This window comes from Oryzias latipes, chromosome 2 (genome assembly GCF_002234675.1).
Source record: "Oryzias latipes chromosome 2, ASM223467v1".
Lineage (NCBI taxonomy): Eukaryota > Metazoa > Chordata > Actinopteri > Beloniformes > Adrianichthyidae > Oryzias > Oryzias latipes.
Genome location: NC_019860.2, coordinates 1,857,295 through 1,879,535, shown reverse-complemented (window position 1 = coordinate 1,879,535; position 22,241 = coordinate 1,857,295). Strand labels below are relative to the sequence as shown.

At 41.8% G+C, this 22,241-nt stretch overlaps 1 protein-coding gene across 2 annotated transcripts in view; it reads right to left on the bottom strand.

Annotated features, from left to right (window-relative positions):
- The window catches only part of LOC110016784 (NACHT, LRR and PYD domains-containing protein 12), a 94,520-nt gene that overhangs the window by 57,096 nt on the left and 15,183 nt on the right, over nt 1-22,241 (bottom strand). For both annotated transcript variants that reach the window (XM_023961423.1, XM_023961428.1), the window contains 4 exons: nt 17,432-17,510; nt 17,072-17,270; nt 15,144-16,932; nt 14,875-15,048 (listed from right to left, as the gene is read on the bottom strand). In XM_023961423.1, coding sequence (XP_023817191.1) covers nt 14,875-15,048; nt 15,144-16,932; nt 17,072-17,270; nt 17,432-17,510 — 2,241 coding nt within the window. The remainder of the gene's footprint in view (nt 1-14,874; nt 15,049-15,143; nt 16,933-17,071; nt 17,271-17,431; nt 17,511-22,241) is intronic.

Genomic DNA, 22,241 nt, shown 5'->3' with positions numbered 1-22,241 from the left:
GACCAGTCAGTGGAAGGGAAGCGAGGTCAACGATTGGATTCATATTTGGGGTGACAGCTCTATTCAGGCCAAACTCCGGCTCTTATCACAACCGTGCGGATTTTGAAATACTCTCCAGTGAAATAGCAGAGCCTGGATACAGACAATCCTGGCTCCAATGCCAGCAAAAAATAAGAAGCCTCTGAGCCAAATATAAGGAGGTTAAAGACTGGAACAAACAAAGTGGCCGTCAACATATCACCTGTCCATTTTACGAAGAGCTGGATAGCATTTTGGGGGATATGCCCAGCATTCAGCCACTAGAACTGTTGGACAGCTGCTTTGGCCAAGAGGAGCCTGAGAAGGAGAGTCCAGGTCCTGCAGTTGTAGTGGCCAGCCTGGCTAGGCCTGGCTCTGTCACGCTCTTCTCAAGACAGAGTTAATCCAAGGCACTTACAAACATAATCGAAGATGGATCTGGTCATTTGAAAGTTACTGATAAATTCTGTATCAGCGAAGCCTCTCACATCAGTATCCCACCACTCCTGGTTGCGACTTAGCACCCACCCGTTTCTCTGTACTGACGTTGCTAACACTGCTCCACAAAACGCCATGGCCAACAACCTTGCTATTCTCATTTTAATTTTCTTTTTAAAAAGAGAAGATTGTAATTGTGGTAGCTCCTTCGTGAAAATGAATTTAATAATGCAAAAAGAGCTCCGCTGTTAACAACACTGTTATTGACATCCACTGTTAACGTTAGCTACTTCAACAAATAAGTGACGTCGTTCACCGTTGAGTACGATTCTGCGCATGCGGGTCACTTCTGGGTCATTTCACGGTCCCACAGGAGATCAAAAGCTCGAATTTAATTGGAAATGTGAACAGCGTTGCAAAAAAATCGAAGTTTTTGAAAAAATCGGAATTGAGCATTAAGATCTGACGTGTGAACGTAGTATTAGTGTCCCAGCTAGTTATCTGTGGAAGAAAGTCCCGACATAAAGATACTGCACAGCTGGACATGCTAACATCAAATGAATTGTGCACATCTGATATACGTGAATACCTCTGTGAAAAAAGAAATTACAATCACAGTAAGTGCAGTCAGCAGCATACGGTGAGGTGGGAATGGGGGGTTATCGTTATGTAGTGATGTCATCAGTCAGTCGTCTGTACTCATCATATTGATATGAACACAACTGAAACATGGAGTCTGACCTCAGAGTCTGCAGTCTGCAGTCTGGACTCTCCAGAAAACCACACAGATGAAGAACTCCTGAATCCTGCAGGTTCTGGTTCCAGCTCAGGTCCAGTTCTGTCAGATTAGACGGGTTTTTCTTCAGAGCTGCGACCAGAACTTCACAGCTGATCTCTGACAAACTGCAGTTCTCTAACCTGCAATCAGACAGAAAAGTGTGTTCAGGAGCAGTGATGCAGCTGGAGGTCCAGGAACTTGGTCCATTCAGTCAGGTGGGACTCTAACTGATGACAGACTGACAGATGACAATTTTCAGTTGAGATCTTGGGCTGAAAAACCGCTATGACCTGTATTTAAAAATGCATTATGTTTGGGGGTGGGGCTGTTTAGCAATTTCTTTTGGACTTTACTCAAAGACATGAAGGTAAATGAAAATACAATAGATTTGAAATGACTTTAAAATGAAGTGGAACCAACAATTGTTAAATGAATTTTCATTTGAATAATGAAAGCAAAAAAACACAACAGTTTAAAATATAATAGAGTTTGCTTTGATTTAAAGCCTTGATTTCAAAAATTTCAGATTAAATTGTATTGGTAACACTTTATATAAACTTGTTTTTTTTCATCTTTATATACACTATTTTTCAATCTTGTATCCTAAATTGTAAAATGCATTTTCAAATGAAATCATCACATTGTAAAATGAATTATTCATTGTGAATTTAATGTCACTTTTACTGCACTAGATCGCATAGTTAACGACACATTTGATGGGAGAGAAATGACAGAACAATTCAATATTTGAGTGTGTCTGAAGGTCACAGACACAAGTGTCTGAAGAATTAAATTTCTGTCTGCCCACCTGTCATAACAAACAGACATTAAAATGGCAGCTAGCCGTCTTGCGACGGTTGTGAATTCACACAAACGGAAAAAAAACCTGACCTGTCAAAAGTGCAATACAAAATAAAATATATATAAATAAATATATATATACAGTTCAGTCATAGCACTTCGCTTTCTTCTGTGCATCACAGTAACAGCAAAAAGTACTATTTTTTAAAGGTAAAAGCATAATGTAAGACCTGTCATTACATTTATATGTATATACACCCCCCGCACATACACAGGCATGCACGCACGCACTCACCCACACACGCACACACACACACATGAATTTAGGAGTACTTACTATAATGTTGGCAGTTGTGTAAAGAAAACTGCTAGTTAAAAAAACTAACAGAACACACAAAAAAAAACATAACTAAAACACATTTTTAGCAGATTTCAATTGGGTTTTATTTTGAAATTCCACATCAGATCTGTCTGCAACTTATTATGTGACATCACCAGGCGGGACACTATCAGTGAGAAGTGAAATGATTTTCTGAAAACTAGCAGTTTTAATTTTTGAAATATGTGAACATATGGCGAAAACACATTTATAGCAGATTTCAATGGGTTTTATTTTGAAATTCCACATCAGTTCTGTCTAAAACTTATTATGCGACATCCCCAGGTAAGACACTATCAGTGAGAAGTAAAATGACTCACTGAAAACTAGCAGTTTTTTTATACATCTGTGAACATTATAAGTACTCCTCAATTCATGATTTTAATTGTGTTTTATTTTGAAATTAACTGATCAGACTTTTAAATATATGTATAGATATATATTTACGCGGGGGGCGTGTTTGTATATACATATAAATGTAATGACAGTTCTTAAGGCCCGTACACACCGGGACGAATTTTGCGCGCGATATTCGCCGATGTTTAAAGCCTCGTGACTAAACAAAGGGCACCAATGTGAGTGTGCACACCGACGCGGAAAACGCCATGCGTAAAAGCATCATTTTTTTAAAAACGGCTCGGGTTCGTTTCATTGGTTTGACGCTCCGCGTCAAAAATTATACAACCAATGAGAATGGTGCTTTTGCACACATGTCTGGAGCTTCTGAAGTTACAGTAAAACACAACTTGGGGGCGCTAAAACACAAAACTGCCTTGCTGAGCACACATACCAGCGAAGAAGATAGACGCCAAGTAGCGTCTACACTGTCGCGAAGAAATAATGACGGACATTCTAAATTATCCCCGAAAACGCTCATGATACATTTTCAGCTCTTGTACCAGTCGATAAAACTCCCCATGTACTTCTCATGTACACTGTTTTTAATAGAGGGCTCACTTGACAGCCGTTCGACGAGAAAGGGCTGGCTTGACGCCAGTTGCTAAAGGCACCTTGTCTTGTGCCTCATTAGCTCAGTTCAAAGTCACTCAAGATAAAAAGGAAAATTCAAATTAATGTCATTTTGACTACAATCATCTTACAAATAAAAAAAAACTTGTTGTCTGGGAGGCAATATCTCGAAAGATGTTTTATGTTTTCCAGGGAAAACACTGCGGGAAAACAGGGAAAACACTGCGGGAAAACAGGGAAAACACTGTGGGCACACTGTGGCCCGCGGGTCTCTTTTTATTTGTCCGCAGCCATTTCTGAAAATATAATTGAATATGGCGCCTCCAGAAAATTTTCATGGGGGTGGCCGGTAGGGGGGCACATTAAATCTTTGGGTGGCAAACAAAAACCATAAGCCATATTTTTTAAAATTCATTGTACTAAACGTAGTAAAACAACCTTTAGAAAACCAACAGAAACTTAAATGCCTACTGATATTTTGTAGAACATTAACTTTTAGTAGATACTACTATAGATTCTAGTAGACATCATCAGATCAGTGTTTTTCAACCTTTTTGAGCCACGGCACACTTTAACCTTGACAAAAATCCTGCGGCACACCAGCATCCAAAAAAAAAAAAAAAGAAGAAAATCATAGTCTGTATGAGCTACAGCCCCTCCACAATCTCACATGCATTTTTGTGATAATTGTGGCAGAAAAAGCTGGAAGTTGCAGCTGTTTTTTTAAAAGATGGAATAAAAGTTAAGTTAGAAGATTTCAAAACGGTTTGATGTGTGTTTGTTGTTGTTTCAAGATGTTAAGGAGAGACTCATTGTGCACAGAGATGCTGTCACTTTAACCCAATGCATCATGGGAGATGTAGTGAAGGCAGACAGACTCGCGTCTCTGAGCTTCATTGTTTTCTTCACTTGTTCCACGGTCTGACACCGGATTCTGTGGAAAGCTACACCGCGCTAAAGACGAGCTTTAGCTGGTATTTCTGTTAGAACTGAGAGACTTATGAGCTTATTTGAATCAAGTAAGTGAAGAATGTAACCACTTCTGATTGGTCAGACTGATAACGTGTGATTAAGCCTCCAAGAATGATTGTTGGAGACAGTTGAAGGGGCTGGACATTTCAGAAAACAGTTAATACTGCAGCTAAATCGAGGCACCGTCATTCTCATCAAAATGTCTTTAATAGAATCAAATAAACACTAAAAAAAAATATTTTACGATCTCTCATATTCCTTACTTCTTAGTGTTTTATCAGGGCCTGTTTGGATGAACACAGAGCTGAAATCCTGGAGATGGAAAATGTTTTTAGATCAGCTAATGAGGGCAATCTCCCAAGGCACACCTGACCACACTGGTTGAAAAACACATCATTAGTAGATACTACTTTACTGATATATTTTTATTTGTTTTGTTTCTATTTCATGCTTAGGTGTGTCTGCTTGGGCTGTTCGACTCCTGACTGGGAGAAATCTATAGTGAACAAAAAGTTAAATCAGTTGTTCTGAAATAAAAATAACAATACCCTTCCATGCTAATTATTAATTCTTTCTGTAGACATTTCTATTCAGGCTAATAAACATAAAACAGTTTTATTAATAGGGCAACATGATTCTAACTTCACCAGTTGGTCCAGGAACAGGTGGAGCCCCTTTAGTTTAGTTCTGCCTTGTTTCTCTGAACAGTGATGCTGACTGTCCCTCGTCTGAGGGACAGTCCCTCGTCTCATCTTTGTCTTCCTCATTCTCTTCTGTCATTCATTGATAAATCATGTTATAAAATGGTTACAGTATAACGGGGTGGGATTATATAAGTCGCTACCTTCCACTCCCTTTCAAGTAATATTTATTAATATGCCTAATTATCCAAAGTTTGATTCATTACTGTATGAATGTATAACTGATGATTGTATTGCTTTTGTGCATTATTTCTATTCGATTGCTTGGAATAAACCATTTCAAATCAAATCAAATTCATGCTGGCTGAGGATCATGCTGCTCTGTCTCATCTTGCTCCTCCTCACTACACCTCTGTCTCTACCCTACAATCTCTTTCCCTCCTTCTGCTGTACTTTTCTTCTTAAAATAAGAATATATGTTGAATTTCTCTTCATTCTCTGAAAATTGACTTACACAAGCATCAACTAATGACTGTAGGTAACTATGTGGAAACAGGACAAACACACATCAAAAGGTTGCGGTAACACAACAACAACCAATAGTGCCATGAAATGAGAGGCGCATGGGACAGGGACATCCTTTTTTGCACATCCACCACTGCTAATGATGTGGCGTATTTGCAACAAGTATTTGCACACAATACAGATCAGGTGATCTACAGAACAGTAATCAGATTGTTAAAAGACCCACAGAAAATAGGTCACAGGCATGAAAAGAAATGTAGTGTTTTGGTATGTGTGATTGTGTGCGGGTGTGCGCGCGCATGTGTGCGTGCTTGCATTCGTGCTGAAACCGGTGCTCACGCGATGCAGAAAGAGAGGGGGGAGAGCGCGTGTGAGTGTGTGGAGCGCATACACGCGCGGTTCAGTCGCCGTTTTGGACTTAAGGAAAAAGTAATAAAGAAAGTTCATCTTTAGCAACTACTGCTGGCTCCTGTGTCTAACCGGTTCGGCGGTTCTGAGGGTTCGAACGCAGAAGTGAACCCCGCGTTGTATTCGTGTTCTGCGTCTAGCGGCACGTCTTTAGATGTCTGCGCACTCAAAGACAACAGGGAAGGGAGGGGGTGTGGGCCGATTTAGGTGATCAGAGCGACTTGCCCGCTTGCTGGCTGTGCATTTGTACGACGGAGTTTTAGGGCCACGGTGAGGAAAAAAAATTCTGGCCAACGTGGCGAGATTAAAGTCGTCATGTCGACTTTAATCTCGTCATGACGAGAAAAAACTCGACACAAAGTTTCGAGAAAAAACTCGTCTTGTCGAGATAAAAGGCGAAATAAAGTTTCGAGATTAAAGTCGCAATGTTGCGCGCGAGAGAGAAAAAAACTCGTAAATTTACGAGATTATTGTGGAAGTGAGAATGCAGAGAAGCAGGTGAACGCCGTGCAGCAGCAGATCAGACCGACTAAACGTAGTTGAAGGTGAGCTGAATGTTTATTGATAACGTTCCAAACGTCTGGAAGCTCATCTGTTTGATTTACAAGTTATTAAAGTTTTATTTATTGATGGTTGGTTTGCAGGATCTCTGCCTCCATACTCTGCAGCCCAATCAGTGGCGGTTCTACACTAACTTACTCCCTGGGCGAGTAACCCCACAGGCGCCCCCCCCCCCCCCCCCCCCCCCACACACACACATACAAAATTTGACAACATCCTGTTGTGTTCCCTATCTTCTATTTAGCCAATTTACACAAAAAATGCATGCATTTTCTAGACTCGTATTACAGGGGGGTCAAACTCAGTCACACAGGGGGCCTAAGTTATAAACATGCTTAAGGTTTTGGGCCGAAGAAGATAGACATTTACTGAACACACTAAAGCTAAACTTTTAAACCTTTTAAACTGAACTTTTTTAACATAAATATGAATAAAAACAGGAACACAAGTTAACTTAAACCCTAAATAACAAATATTTCCGTTTTTTTTTTTGCTCTTTTATCATTTTTTAGAGCATTTATTTTAGAGCTGGACTCCTGCTTCATTTTTAGCAATAATTTCTTAATGTGTGACGTCATGTATGTCTTTGTGAAACATATCAGAGGGATTAGATCTAAAAAAAAAACTTATTGTGATTAATATTTTTATGTCTTATAAAACATTAAAGACTAAATCATAGAACTCATCAGTGGGATTACTCCAAAAATATTTGGCATTTCCCTAAATTTGTGCAACACCAACAGGAGAAATCCTCCAAAAAAACTCAATCCATAAAAAATGGTCTGCGCCCACCACCCCTGTTACGGTTTCTGTTTCTTTGCCCTTGTGGTTTGTTTCCTTTGTGTTCTGGCATGTTTTGAGTTTAACTTCCTGTTTTATTTTGTAGGGTTTCCTGTTTCGTTTTTGTTGTGAGTTTTACTTTGGTTCCCCATCCTTCCTGATTGTGTTCACCAGTGTCTCGGTTGTCTGTATGAATTTAAGTCTTGTCATTCCCTTCCTCCTGGGCTGGTCCATAGTTTGTTAGTTAGTACGTTAGTCTGCTCTCCCCGTTTCGAGTGTTTCGAGTTTCTAGCCTGCCGTCTGCAGTGGTTTTAGTTTTGTGTCCTTAGTTTTGTTTATTAAAGCCCCCGTTCCCCTGCAACCTCCTGCCTCCTCTCGCTCTCTGCGCCTGGGTGCTTCCTCCCTTCTCCCCCCGTAACAATCCCTCCCCCTCCCCTTCCCTCTGACACACGCGGCTCCGTCTCTATGACGGGAGGCACAGCTGCGGCCCAGAGTTGATTGTCAGATAGAAAAAGACTCCCAATCACCTGTTAGTGTGATTCAGCCAGCCACCGGCGAGTTGCGCCCCCCTCTCGAGTTTTTTGACTAATGTTCCAAAGACTACCGCAAAGAGGTGTGGCCGCAAGCGTCTTGCAGCAGAGGGCGGTGGTCACGTGCGCGTCGGGTCTACTGTGTCGGAGCAAGTAATTGTGGGAAATAATCCCCATTGCCTGCTTTTGTCAAAATTGGGTTGAGCACGGATGATTGTTCTGCCTAATTCCTTTTAATGTGCCTGTTCTATGTTGTTTCACTCTGAGTTATTTCATCTTTTTTTATTTTCATTTTTTTTTGCACCATAAGTGTGAAGAGGAAACAGGATGAAGACATTCTTAAGAGTCTGATGTGCTAAAATAAAAGTGTTAAGTGTCGGCAGCTGAAGCAATTTCAAATTAAAAGCGCAAAGCTTCCTCTTTGAATATAGTAGCACATTGGGCACGGCAAATGCCGCCCCCTATGAAGTGCCGCCCTGGGCGACCGCCCACATCGCCCATATCAAAAACCGCCACTGAGCCCAATGATGAAGCCGGCATCGGGTGTCCCTGCAGCTGTTTGCTTGAATCCTTTCTTCCTCCTCCAAAGACCAGATCTCTATGTTTGTGTGATGCTTCCGTCTGAGGAGGAGAAGCACTTTTTGCCTTTTTCAACGTTGTAATGCTAATATAACAGACTATTTTCATTCATCTTTGTTTTTTAATGATCAAACGGGTCGCTTCATCTGCAGGAGTGGGCGTATGTAACACTGTTTACTTCCGCATTGGTGATCGGATGACAGATTCGTGACGCATGAATGAAAAGGAGAATAAAGGCTGCAGCGGTCCTCTACACCCAAACGTGTCTCTGAGCTCCTTATTTTACAAAGACCCGGAAAGACGGCTCCACTAACAATAATCTGATTTTGAGTCGCCAAAAGGTTCAGAATCTCTTTGTTTTAAACCTATAATCCGAAAATAAAGCTTCACAAAAGGCTCCACATCTTTCATCTTCAAGATAGGCTCCGATAAACAGACAACTTCGGGGTTTTCTCCTTGTTAATCTATGACTTTTTTCCCGTAAATTTACGAGTTTTTATCTCCTAATAAAATTACTTTTTTTTGTGGCCATAAAACTCTGTCGTAAACTCTTAAATACAAAGCCACTAGCTCACTAACATTAGCCATAACACTGAATACTCCTGAAAGACTCAGCTTCACTGCTCTCGCGCAACATTGCGACTTTTATCTCGACACGACGAGTTTTTTCTCGAAACTTTGTGTCGAGTTTTTTCTCGTCATGACGAGATTAAAGTCGACATGACGACTTTAATCTCGCCACGTTGGCCAGAATTTTTTTTCCTCACCGTGGCCCTAAAACTCCGTCGTACATTTGGGATGAAACGCACAATTGATGCTACCACTGCTTATCAGCTTATAGTGACCGTCGGATGTCCGACACCTGGTGGCGCCACTGCGCACATGGCGCTTGAGCTCAACTCAGTTGCACTTCTCAGTTTCAACACTTGATGGAGTCAGTCACAGAAAGGTGCTTCTCCACTAAGCAAAATTAAGCAAATGTGCATTTTAGGTCTGTAGCAGCAGGGGATTGTGGGAATCGATCCCTTGATCTAGTTAGGGCTCACCATGAGCGTTTCTGTTTGCCCACGTTTTTTGCAAATGGCGGTTTTGTAGTTTCACCTTAGTTCATTCTTCCTGTTATGTTTGTTTCTTGTTGTTGCACCCTAAAGGCCCGTACACACCGGGACGAATATTCGCCAGGCGTTATTCGCCAGCGTTTTTCGCCACGTTTTTTGTGTTCACACCCAGGCGATTTTCGCTGACGATGAGCCGAGCGAACATGCAATTTCCTTCCCTGACATTAGATGGCACTAAATGTAAACAGAAATACTCCTGTACACAAGGTGGCTCTGCACAACTTTACGCTTCTTAAAGTCGCTTTTCACTCAGACGAAGAGAGCAAGTATTTACGCGCTTGTCAGAATCATACAAAGAAAACATGAATATTTCAAGCACCAGTAGCTCCAACTGGTGCTTGGTTCGGGGATATTTTAGAATTTCCATTATTATTTCTTCGCGGCAGTGTAGACGCTACTTGGCGTCTATCTTCTTCGCTGGTATGTGTGCTCAGCAAGGCAGTTTTTTGTTTGAGCGCCCCCAAGTTGTGTTTTACTGTAACTTCAGAAGCTCCAGACGTGTGTGCAAAAGCGCCATTCTCATTGGTCGAATGGATTTCGACGCGGCGCGTCAAAAAAAACAAAAAACGAACCCGAGGCGTTTTTTAAAAAGTGACGCTTTGACGCGTGGAGTTTTTTCGCGTCGGTGTGCACATTCACATTGGTGCCCTTTGTTTAGTCACGAGGCGTTAAACGTCGGCGAATATCGCGCGCGAAATTCGTTCCGGTGTGAACGGGCCTTAAGTGTGGAAGGGGTAGATGTTGATGACCGCTGTGCAAAGTTCAATGCTGGCATTATCAAACCAAATGGACTTGTGCTGGAAAGGATACTGCACCCGTAGCTTGTCTTACTGCCTCCTGCTCACTGAGACTGTTTGGAATCCTGCAGTGAATGGGACATGGACAGTGTCCAGCTCAGCTAGATTGATTGACAGCTTAACAGGTCACATACTACCCGCTGTAAGTGAAGGACCTGCTTACCACGAGTTATAAGAAATGGCAGCGCCGAAAAAAGGCAAGATAGCAAGGGAGTGAATAGTCAAGGATATCAACGGAAAGTGTGTCTGTTTGATTTGCACTGAAGATGTTGCCGTGATGAAAGAATATAATGTCTGTCAGCACTATGACACCAAGCATCAGAGCAGCTACGCTTCATACACAGGTGCCGAACGAGCACAGAAATTCAAACAGATGGCAGCTAGCCTGCAAGCCCAACAACAGTTTTGCCACCAAAACTTGAACCACGCTTCCAGCTTCTGTACGTAGTCTGTTTGACACGCACACACTTTTTCCAGTTGTCTCGCCCTCCGATGTTGTGATTGGATTAAAATCCAAAAACCAATAACACTCACAGAATCCGTTGATAGACAATCTGACATCCAATTAGGTTAGCCTACACATTGAGCACACTTTATACACTCACAGTAACTTAAGAAAAATAATAAAACAAATAATAAAACACTGATAATACCTCAGTTAAATTCCTTACCAACAGTTTAACTTAACATAAATAACTTCACTGTTTATCTAAAGAGAACTTAAACAAATATAGATATTTTTTATGGAAAATACTATTTAAATGAACAACTAATGTCTTTTCTTCTTTTAAGACCGGGCTACATCCGAACAAACATTTTCTCTGTTAAATGAGAACAAAAGCAGACTGAAGTCCAGAATAACTGATAGCCATCTCTGTGGAGTCCTTCGTATCTCAACCACCAAACTTTCTCCTGACATCCCAGCCATACTTCAATCCAAAGTACAGCATCACTGCGCCGACTGAGAGCAATGTTCTTCACACTATGGGTGAGTTAGAAATACACACAGTAGTCATGTGTCAACATGTCACCTCTTGTGTGCGGCCCGGGCCTTTGCACAGAACCAGAACGTGTGCATATGTTTCACTGCAGGAATGTGTGTAATGCAGGTTTTTGTCCACACCTGAAATACAGAGACAGAGCTGCAGAAAGGAGGGGGAAATATGGTGTCACTGAACCTCCTGCACCGAAAAGGAAATTCTATCAAGCTTCAGGTGCAGTTGTGTAAGTTAAAACTGGGGAGTGTCACTGCGAGCGTCATCTGAGAGCTTTGATCTCATCCTGTCATTTCTAATCAACAGAAACTACGAACAGCCCACAACAGATGGCTTGAAGAGCAACAATATTGGGAGTAAAATGTTACAGGCAATGGGCTGGCAGGAAGGCAGGGGTTTGGGGCGCCACCAATCATGACTCCCATCGCGGTGAGTCAACACACGCCGTCCATTCAGGCCTCCTTCACTATTTTCCTTGTGTAATTAGCAGCGTTACACGAGGGGTTGCCGCCTGCCTGTCTCTCCTAATAATGACATTCACGTCTCCCCACAGGCTTCATAAGAGCAAAGGGCAAAGGTTTAGGAGTAAAGGAAGCTCCTATGAGCTGTCTCCATCTGACACCTACAAGGATGCTGTTCGCAAGGCCATGTTTGCACGCTTCACAGAGATAGTGAACCTAAAAGGTGAAGAAAATGCATTCTGAACTGTGAAAAAGTATTCCCTTTATGTAAAAAATAACTTGTTTTGTTTTTGGATTTTGCTTTGTTCATAGCTGCATATTTTGTCACAGAATGTAATTGTAAAATGAAGCTTTTTAAATTGTGTGCGTTTAATGTTAAAATTGTCCTCGTTGGTCACCCATAAGCCCTTTGTTTTGGTCTACTTTTCTGAGAAAACAGTCGACTCTTTATAATCTACAAAATCGTGCACTCTGCCAGTCAACCACACTAACGGCTACGTATGTAAAGATCTGCTGGCTTCAGCTGCTCAATAAACCCGTTCTGAACTGCCTGGTTGGAATGAGGTTTCATTGTCTGAGTGAATGTTTCATTTTGACGTGCGCTTGTTTTATGTGGCACAGAGAGCAATGTTTTTCACATTATAGGTGAGTTAAAAATACACAGTAATCATGTGTCAATATGTCACCTCTTGTGTGCGGCCCGGACCTTTGCTCTTTTTTCGTTATTTTGCCCTCACCAAAAAAACTTTGGACACCCCTGCTCTCAAAGAACGAGCTAAACCGGGAAAGATGAACTGCTGTGGAAAGGGAAAACTGTCTGTTTGACAAAGATTTAAGGGTTTCAGGTTGGAGCACAGACTGCAGAAGGGGCGGAATAAAATGTCACGTTCTATGCGGGTCTTGATCTTGTTGCCAGATAAAAATAAAAAGCATGGGTCTCTGATATTGTTTAGTGGACCGTACCAAACATGGAGGCGGGCCGGATCCAGCCCACGGGCCGTAGTTTCCCCACTCCTGATTTAGATTAACAAATTAACCTATGAAGCATGTTTTTGGGTGGTTGGAGGAAGCCGGAGTCCCCGGAGAAAACCCAGACATGCACAGGTAGAACATGCAAACTCCACACAGAAAGGCCCCCCATTAATGTTCTGGTCCAAGTCCCCCAGCCGTGGACCTTCTTGCATGGAGGCAAGAGCGCTAACCACTGTGCCACCCTGCAGCCTGAGGGAGAACTTTTAGAGAGCTTTTTTTATTTGACCAGGATTTATCATTTAAGGCTCGCATATCTCATTTGTGTAAAACTGCATTTTTTTTCACCTGCGGAATATTGCTAAGATCAGAGATATACTTTCTAAGAGTGATGCTGAAAAACTCATCCATGCATTTGTTACGTCGAGGCTGGATTACTGTAACTCCTTGTTAGCAGCGTGTCCTAAGAGTTCCTTAAGAAGTCTCCAGCTTGTTCAGAACGCAGAACCAGAACCACCCAAATAGAACACTTTGCTTGCAAAATGCAGGACTGCTTGTGATTCCTAGAATTAGTAAAAGTACGGTTGGAGGTAGAGCGTTTAGCCACCAAGGCCCTGTTTTATGGAATAAACTCCCAGCTCATGGAAGAGAGGCCGACTCAGTTTCTACATTCAAAGTTAGACTGAAAAAATTCCTCTTTGGACAGGCTTATTGTCAGACTAGTTAGTATTCAGAGATTATTTAAATTATTGTTCCCCCTACCTCACCTAATGTAATGAAGTTTGGGGGAATAAGTTAACAGAATAAATATCACATAAGTTGTGCAAAGCTGATATACGTGAAAATCTCTGTGAAACAATTAAAAAGGAAAAGGAGTCTCAGAGTCACAGTGAGTGCAGTCAGCAGTATACAGTAATATGGGAATGGGGGGGGGGGGTCATCATTGTGTAGTGATGTCATCAGTCAGTCATCTGTACTCATCATATTGATCTGAACACAACTGAAACATGGAGTCTGACCTCAGAGTCTGCAGTCTGCAGTCTGGACTCTCCAGAAAACCACACAGATGAAGAACTCCTGAATCTTGCAGGTTCTGGTTCTTGCTCAGGTCCAGTTCTGTCAGATTAGACGGGTTTTTCTTCAAAGCAGAGAACAGAACTTCACAGCTGATCTCTGACAAACTGCAGTTCTCCAACCTGCAATGAGACAGAAAAGTGTGTTCAGGAGCAGTGATGCAGCTGGAGGTCCAGGAACTTGGTCCATTCAGTCAGGTGGGACCCGCCCTGATGACAGACTGACAGATGACATTTCCAGGTGAAATTTTGGGCGGGAAGATTGTGAACACCTCTAAATGAAAATGCATTATTTAATAATCTCTTCCTGAATCCCCAAAATATCTCTCCTAAAACATCAATACAGGTTGGTTAGTTTGTTTTAAACCTAAAATCAGGTTAGTGAGTTTTTTGATCATGTTTTTGACTTCACAGCAGCTGATATTTATGAAGTTATGAGTTCAGTTTGTTGAAGAACAACCAAACAAGGTCAAATCAAATCCAGAATTTCTTTCTGTTCTGACAAATGTTAACATGGACACAGATTTATTTTTAAATGATGCTGTTTATTTGTGGAAAACATAAATAACTATAAGTAGTCAAAGTCAAAGTCAAAGTCAAAGTCGGCTTTATTGTCAAATGTACTGCATCCATAAAGACATACAGCACAGATGAAATTGCTTTCCTCTCACCCCACAGTGCAAGCAGCATATAAAAAATAAATAAATAAACGACTTAAAAAATAGATAAAAAGACAGCAATAATAAGAAGAATAACAGTAGTCTAAACAGTGCAGGGAGCAATGAGATGGTTAAAGTGGCAGTTTAAAGTGACAACAGTGCTGAGAACAGTAGCAAACTAAGGAAAAAGTAAAAACATTTAATTTTACATGCAATAAAAGCACCATTACAGTCTGGTGTGGAAAAACATGCAAGGAAAAAAGGTAATCAGATTGCATCCAGCTGGAGTTTTGAATTGAACTGATGCTTTTTTTCTACCTACAGCTGTTTCTTTTTTAGTAACGTCTATCTGACACTTTCTCCTAAATCAGAGAAAACCAGACAGAACTTCTTGTAGAGAATCAACATTTAAATGAAACTGACCTGAGAGTCTCCAGTTTACAGTCTGGACTCTCCAGTCCAGCTGACAGTAGCTTCACTCCTGAATCTTGAAGGTTGTTGTTACTCAGGTCCAGATGTCTGAGTCTGGAGGACTGAGTGCTGAGAACTGAGGACAGAGCTGCACAGCTTCTCTCTGACAGATTACAGTCATCAAGTCTGAAGAAAACAAAGACAGACAGCAGTTATTGAATCTTTCATGTTTCCATCAGATTCATTTGTTGACTGAAGGTGATTTTCCTGAGAGTTCTTACAGAGCTTTGTTGGAGGCTTTGATCACTGGCAGCAGCCTCAGAAGAGCCTCCTCTGAACCAGAGTAGTTCTTGAGGTTAAACTCTTCCAGATCTTCTTCTGATGACAGTAAGATGAAGACCAGAGCAGACCACTGAGCAGGAGACAGTTTCTCTGTGGAGAGACGTCCTGACATCAGGAACTGTTGGATCTCCTCCACTAGAGAACCATCATTCAGTTCATTCAGACAGTGGAACAGGTTGATGCTTTTCTCTGCAGAAAGATCCTCACTGATCTTCTCCTTGATGAACTGGACTGTTTCCTGATTGGTCTGTGAGCTACTTCCTGTCTGAGTCAGCAGACCTCGTAGGAGACTCTGATTGGTCTGCAGTGAAAGACCCAGGAGGAAGCGGAGGAACAAGTCCAGGTGTCCGTTTGGACTCTGTAAGGCCTTCTCCACAGCACTCTGGTACAACTGGACTGGACTGCTCTGTTCAGGCTGAGAGATCTGTGATTGTTCTTCCTCCATGAGGTTGAGTCCAGAGGTGATGAAGGTCAGGTGGACATGAAGAGCAGCCAGAAACTCCTGAACACTCAGATGGATGAAGCAGAAGACCTTGTCCTGGTACAGGCCTCTCTCCTCTCTAAAGACCTGTGTGAACACTCCTGAGTACACTGAGGCTGCTCTGATATCGATGCCACACTCTGTCAGGTCGGATTCATAGAAGATCAGGTTTCCTTTCTGCAGCTGCTCAAAAGCCAGTTTTCCCAGAGACTCCATCATCTTCCTGCTCTCTGGACTCCAGTGAGGATCTGTCTCATCTCCTCCATCATACTTGACCTTCTTGACTTTGGCCTGAACCACCAGGAAGTGGATGTACATCTCAGTCAGGCTCTTGGGCAGCTCTACTCTTCCTCTGCTCTTCAGCAGATCCTCCAGAACTGTAGCAGTGATCCAGCAGAAGACTGGGATGTGGCACATGATGTGGAGGCTTCGGGATCTCTGGATGTGGGAGATGATCCTGCTGGCCTGCTCTTCATCTCTGAACCTCTTCCTGAAGTACTCCTCCTTCTGTGGATCATTGAACCCTCTGACCTCTGTCTCCATGTCAACATATCCTGGAGGGATCTGATTGGCTGCTGCAGGTCGTGTGGTTATCCAGAGGAGAGCAGAGGGAAGCAGGTTCCCCCTGATGAGGTTTGTCAGCAGATCAGCCACTGAGGTGGACTTTCTAGGGTCCTTCAGAATCCGAGTCTTGTGGAAGTCCAGAGGAAGTCGCCACTCATCCAGACCATCAAAGATGAAGAGGACCTGGAAGTCTTCAAAGCTGCAGATTCCTGCTTGTTTGGTTTCAGGGAAGAAGTGATGAACAAGTTCCACCAAGCTGAACTTCTCCTCTTTCAGCACATTCAGCTCTCTGAAAGTGAATGGAAATGTGAAGTGGAGGTTCTGGTGGGCTTTGCCTTCAGCCCAGTCCAGAGTGAACTTCTGTGTTAAGACTGTTTTCCCGATGCCAGCCACTCCCTTAGTCATCACGGTTCTGATTGGTTCTGGTCTTCCAGCTGGGAGTTGGAAGAGCTCTTCTTGTCTGATGCTTGTTTCTGCTCTGTCTGCTTTCCTGGATGCTGCTTCAATCTGTCTGACCTCATGTTCTTCATTCAGCTCTCCTCTTCCTCCCTCTGTGATGAAGAGCTCTGTGTAGATCTCATTCAGAAGGGTTGGGTTTCCTGCTTTAGCCATCCCCTCAAACACACACTGGAACTTCTTCTTCAGACCAGATTGGACTTCATGTCGACAAACTGCAGCAGATTCTGATTGAAAACAACAAACAGTAAATCAACTCTCTGCAGCCCTGAATGATGAGGGTTTGAATCCCTGTGGTTCCATGTGTTCAGACATCAGTAAATCTTAATTTCTCAGCAGCTGACACCTTCAGAGAAATCCTCTTACTGCTCTGCAGTCCATCAGCCAGATCCTCCTGCTTCATTCTCCTCAGGAAGTTCACTGTGATCTTCATCAGTGACTCTCTGCTGCTCCTCTGCTCTTCATCTTCATCCTCCAGCTCCTCCTCATCCTCCCTGTGACTCAGAAGCTTCTGGATCTTCTTCAGCTCCTTCTTGACAAAAGTGACAATGTTGTCCTCCAGCAGCTGCAACAGAATTCCAGATGAATGAGCCAATCAGAGTGAAGTCATGGAGCCAAACATCAGCTCCATGTTGGACACACTGACAGTCCACTGGTGTCCAAAGTGCAGCATGGAGACGACTGTGGACAGAATGACGGGAAAGTAGTTGTTGTTCATGTACAGACCAGAAAGATGGAGTCCAGCTGTGTTTGATGCTGCTGGACAGACGGACCACTGGGAGTCTCTGAGCTCTGCTGGTCCAGTCTGTGGAGAATCAGCAACAATCAGATCCATTCTGTCTGTACTGGTGGATTTAACCCAAACTAACTAGAGTCATGTCACAGCTAGAATGTTCTACAAACAAGTCAGTTTACATTCACTCCAGTGTAAAATGGTCCAATTGAACAACACAGGTAAGAATATTTACAGTATTTTTCGTGTGTGTTTACATTTCTGATTCATAAAGTTACCTTGGGACTTCTTAAATACATCTTATTAATTTATATTTTATACAATCTAAATAAATAATGAAATTACAAATTGTCATTTGATTCTCCTTTCACAGTTCAGATGTAGAACAGCAAACCAATAGATCATATCAACACGTTCTCTGTCCATGTCTATGGAGTCACTGAAGTGTCTCTACTGTCTTTGAGTCAAAGGCTGCATTAATGTCTCTGCTGCCCCCATGTCTGGATTCTGACCAGTTTGCCTAAAGAGGCAGTACATCCACAGAGGACTCTGTGACCACAGCCCTCCATGATGCTCTGTTCCACCTAGAGCAAGAGGAGAGCTAACAGGGATGCTCTTTGTGGACTGTGGATCAGCGTTTAACACCATCCTCCCTAACAAACCAATAGAGACACTTGGAGACTCATGGCTGATCAACACATGAGTGAGTTGTCTGACTACAGAGAACTCTCTCCCAGGATGACAGAGGAGCGAGTCTGGACGGTGTATAAGCTCCGGAGGCGACTTTGGAATGCAGGAATGATGTCTCCAGTGAAGTATCCTGTGAAGCCGTGTAAAAAATCATGCCAAGAAAATAAGGCCGATAGGATTCACACGTTTTTACATGCATTCAAATGCATATTACTGTCTATGAAGTCACTCTTGTATTTAGAAGAAATAAAATAAAAACATTTGTTATGATCTGATAAAGCCTTTAGGGTCTTTGGATATGCATTGATATTTGAGCCTCCATATTGAGAACAAAAGTCACAGTTTAGAGATAAAAATGTCCCAAACTGCAATCAAAATGTTCCGTTTTAAGAAAAAAACTTTCTAAGTTGCAAACAAAAATATTAAATATTTGCTTCAAAATCTTTTTCTTTGCTTTTAAGAAACATTTTTCCGTTTACGACACAACTTTTTTCAAATGCGTTGTCTCACATCTTTCTCCCTATATTTAATTTTATCTTCACTTCTCAGAGTTTAGTGTGAAGTTTGTTCCACCAAACGGCCAATCACAATCAAGAGGGTTCATGGTGATTGGTCTAGATTCTATCCAATCAATTCAACATATTCAGGGGCGGCCGTGGTGCAGCGGTAGGGCGGTTGACCCATGATCATAATATTGCAGGTTTGAGTCCCGCCTTGCACGCCCATGAGTCAATGTGTCCTTGGGCAAGACACTGAATCCCACCTTGCCTCTGGTGGGAGGTTGTCAGCGTAGCCGCCAGCAGTGTGTGAATGTGTCTGTGTGACTTGGTGAATGGGTCGGTGACTGTGAAGTGCTTTGGGCCTTGTAGGTAGAAAAAGGCTATATAAGTATACGCCATTTATGCCATATTTATCAAACGTGTCTGTTACCGAGGCTCAGAAGCCGAATAGACTCTTTTACCCTCAATTTAGTCACACCCAAGAACAGATTTAACGGATTAAATTTACAGATGACATTGCAGTGGTGGGGGCTGATTCCCTCTGGGGGAGAAATGCAGCTTCATTTTGAAAATGAAAAAGCATTTCTGGTATTGACTTTTTTTTTTTAATTATGCTACAGAATCGCTTCCATAAAAGGCAGGAACGCCTGAAGAGGAAATAGAAATGGAACATTTTCAAGGAGGTCCGTCTTGGTGCTTTCAATTTATGAAACGCTGTCATCTTTCCATCTGGGCAAGGACTAACAACTTCCAGCAGATTACAAGGAAAAGCTGTTAATTATCCACTTCTACTGCAGTGAAAAGATCGCAGACAAACACATCAAGCTACATCACCAACATGGACGAGGTGACGCTGACTTTTGACATCCCGGTGAGTCACAATGTCAAGAAGACAAGGAGCACCATGGTAACGATATGATGCCGGGAGAGTTACAGATTCTTGGGATAATATAATATGCTTGAATCGTTGTTCCAGCTTGGCCCAAAAGCCGGCTTTATTCATGAGGAGCCACCTGGCAACAAGACAGACTCTGACGATGACCAAAGGGAACCTGGCGTGTTTGATAGAAATTTGGCTCAGCTATTTATTTCACATACAGAAGATGAGGACTTTGATGGATCTTTGGATGCTGATTGATGACTGAAAAAAGTGAAAAATAATCACAACCAACACAGTTTTGTTAACGTGCCCTCCGAACACCCGGTGGACCTTTTGTGTGTAAAAAAACAAAAAATCACCCATAACTGACACAAAACCCTATGGTTGTGAAAATGCAGTAAATAGAAATAATGTCCGGCATGAAAGGATTTAATGTTGAATTCACTTTCAGAAATGTTATTTATTTTATAATTTTATATAGTTAATTATAAAATGTAGGTTTTCTCAAGCAGACTAAATCTAGATCCAGAAATATTAGATTTAGTTTGAAGCATATTAAAACCTGATCTAATTCATGTGGATCTACATGGTTTAGCTGTTAGAGCACAGCAGCTACATTTCTGGATGATGTTTTTCTACAGAGAGGAAGTTTCTAGAAAAAAGACAGAAAAAAATCCTGACTGACTGGAGGAGAAACAAGTGGAATTGTCAGACTTGGAGAAATCAGCCACACTATGAAACCAAACTCAGACATTTTCAACATGAAAATCTCCCAAATCCAGAGAAAACTGGAACTTTTCTCCTGATTTGGTTGGAATCAGACTGGAGCTGCTGTCAGTCAGAGTCAGCAGTCAACATGTTTTCTTCTCCAACATCTCTGATGTCTCTCAGAGACTCTCAGAAGACTCAACTGAAAAGATCTCATCACACACATGATGCTCCAAGTGAGTCTGATCAGAGAGATCCAGAACTGAACCAGACCTCAAGTCCTTCATCTGAAAACTGTTGATCATCTGAACTAGAATCCAGCCTCCAAAAACTCTGACAAACACTCACTGTTCCACTCCTGGATGGATATCTTTGAAGTCTGGACTATGACCCTTTGACACTTCGCTCCTGAAGGACCCACAACTTGATCCAGATGCAGGTCCAGGTTGAATCCTGACAAAAAAAACATTAGTTTTATTAGAAACTCATTTCTTGTGTTCTGGAGGTTGATCAGATTATCTTCCATGTTGAACTATTGAACTCAGATCAGGAACAGACTGATCTGCAGTGAGACAGTCTGATAAAACGCCCCCTTCTGACAACTGGGTGACACTGCATGCAGGTACTGTTACTGGTATAATTTGTTTGTTTGAGGACAAAGACACAAATCTGAAATGTCAAATTAGTTTTATGATAATAGATTATTAATTTGTTAAAAACAAGACTGTATTTAAAGATATCAGGTTAAACCCCAAATATCTCTTTGTATTCATAGAACAATATTGATGAGTAGAAAATCTATTTTGGACTAAGACTGGATGAAGATTGAAATCCTAACTGATTTATTAGACTGCAATGGAAATATATAGACCTGTATGTCATTTATGGACACATAGAATCTGAAGTTCAGCTTTAAACAGGGTTCATACGGTCATGGAAAACCTAGAAAAGTTTTGGAAAATGAAAATGTAGTTTCTAAAAAAATTGTGAAAAATGAAATCGTCTTTAAAGTTTTGGTAAAGTCTTGAAATTTTAATATTTTGGATGCAAAAACATAAAAATAAACTAGTTTATCATGAGATTTGAATCTAAATTGTGGCAGAAGTTCAACCTGTTGCTATCGGTGATGAGAGTTCACGTTGTCGTACAGCAGCTGGAATTGTCATCAGTTCAGTTTCTACTTTCTATTCATGGATTGAGACAAGATCCAAAATGCTGGAAATGTAGCTTAAATAAAAAATGTGTTTTCAAGGAGAAGTACCAACTGTGGATAATTAAGGTCAGGGTTCAACCACCAAATGGTTCCTGAATGTGGCTGTGTCTGCAGCTCACTTCTCCCCCGGGGGAGGGGCCAACAGTGGGAACACATTTAACACTCCTAGGAGCGTGAACGCTAACGGGACTTGAACTTTAAATACATGTGAAATACATCATTTAGCCTGGAATTAGCTTAACATACCTGCAGCAATGTTCATCTTTGCTGCAGGTATTACATGTGGTCAACGTGAATTTCCATCACTTTCTGTGCTGGTCACACAGAAATCCATGAGAATGACATCATCAACAACTGTGTTCTTCACGATATCTCCAGTCTGTTTAGTTCTTCCTACTTTATCCACAAACATTACAGAGAAAACGTTGCAGAATTATTAAGTATTGACCACTATGAACAGTTTATTTATTTGTGACTCAGTCCAGACGACAATATTGAGCACAAATAAGCATAATCTGTGGGTGACCAGCTGGACAATCACGTTGTGATTGTGGTCAAATTTGTCAGACTTGGAGAAATCAGCCACACTATGAAACCAAACTCAGACATTTTCAACGTGAAAATCTCCAAATTCCAGAGAAAACTGGAACTTTTCTCCTGATTTGGTTGGAATCAGACTGGAGCTGCTGTCAGTCAGAGTCAGCAGTCAACATGTTTTCTTCTCCAGCATCTCTGATGTCTCTCAGAGACTCTCAGAAGACTCAACTGAAAAGATCTCATCACACACATGATGCTCCAAGTGAGTCTGATCA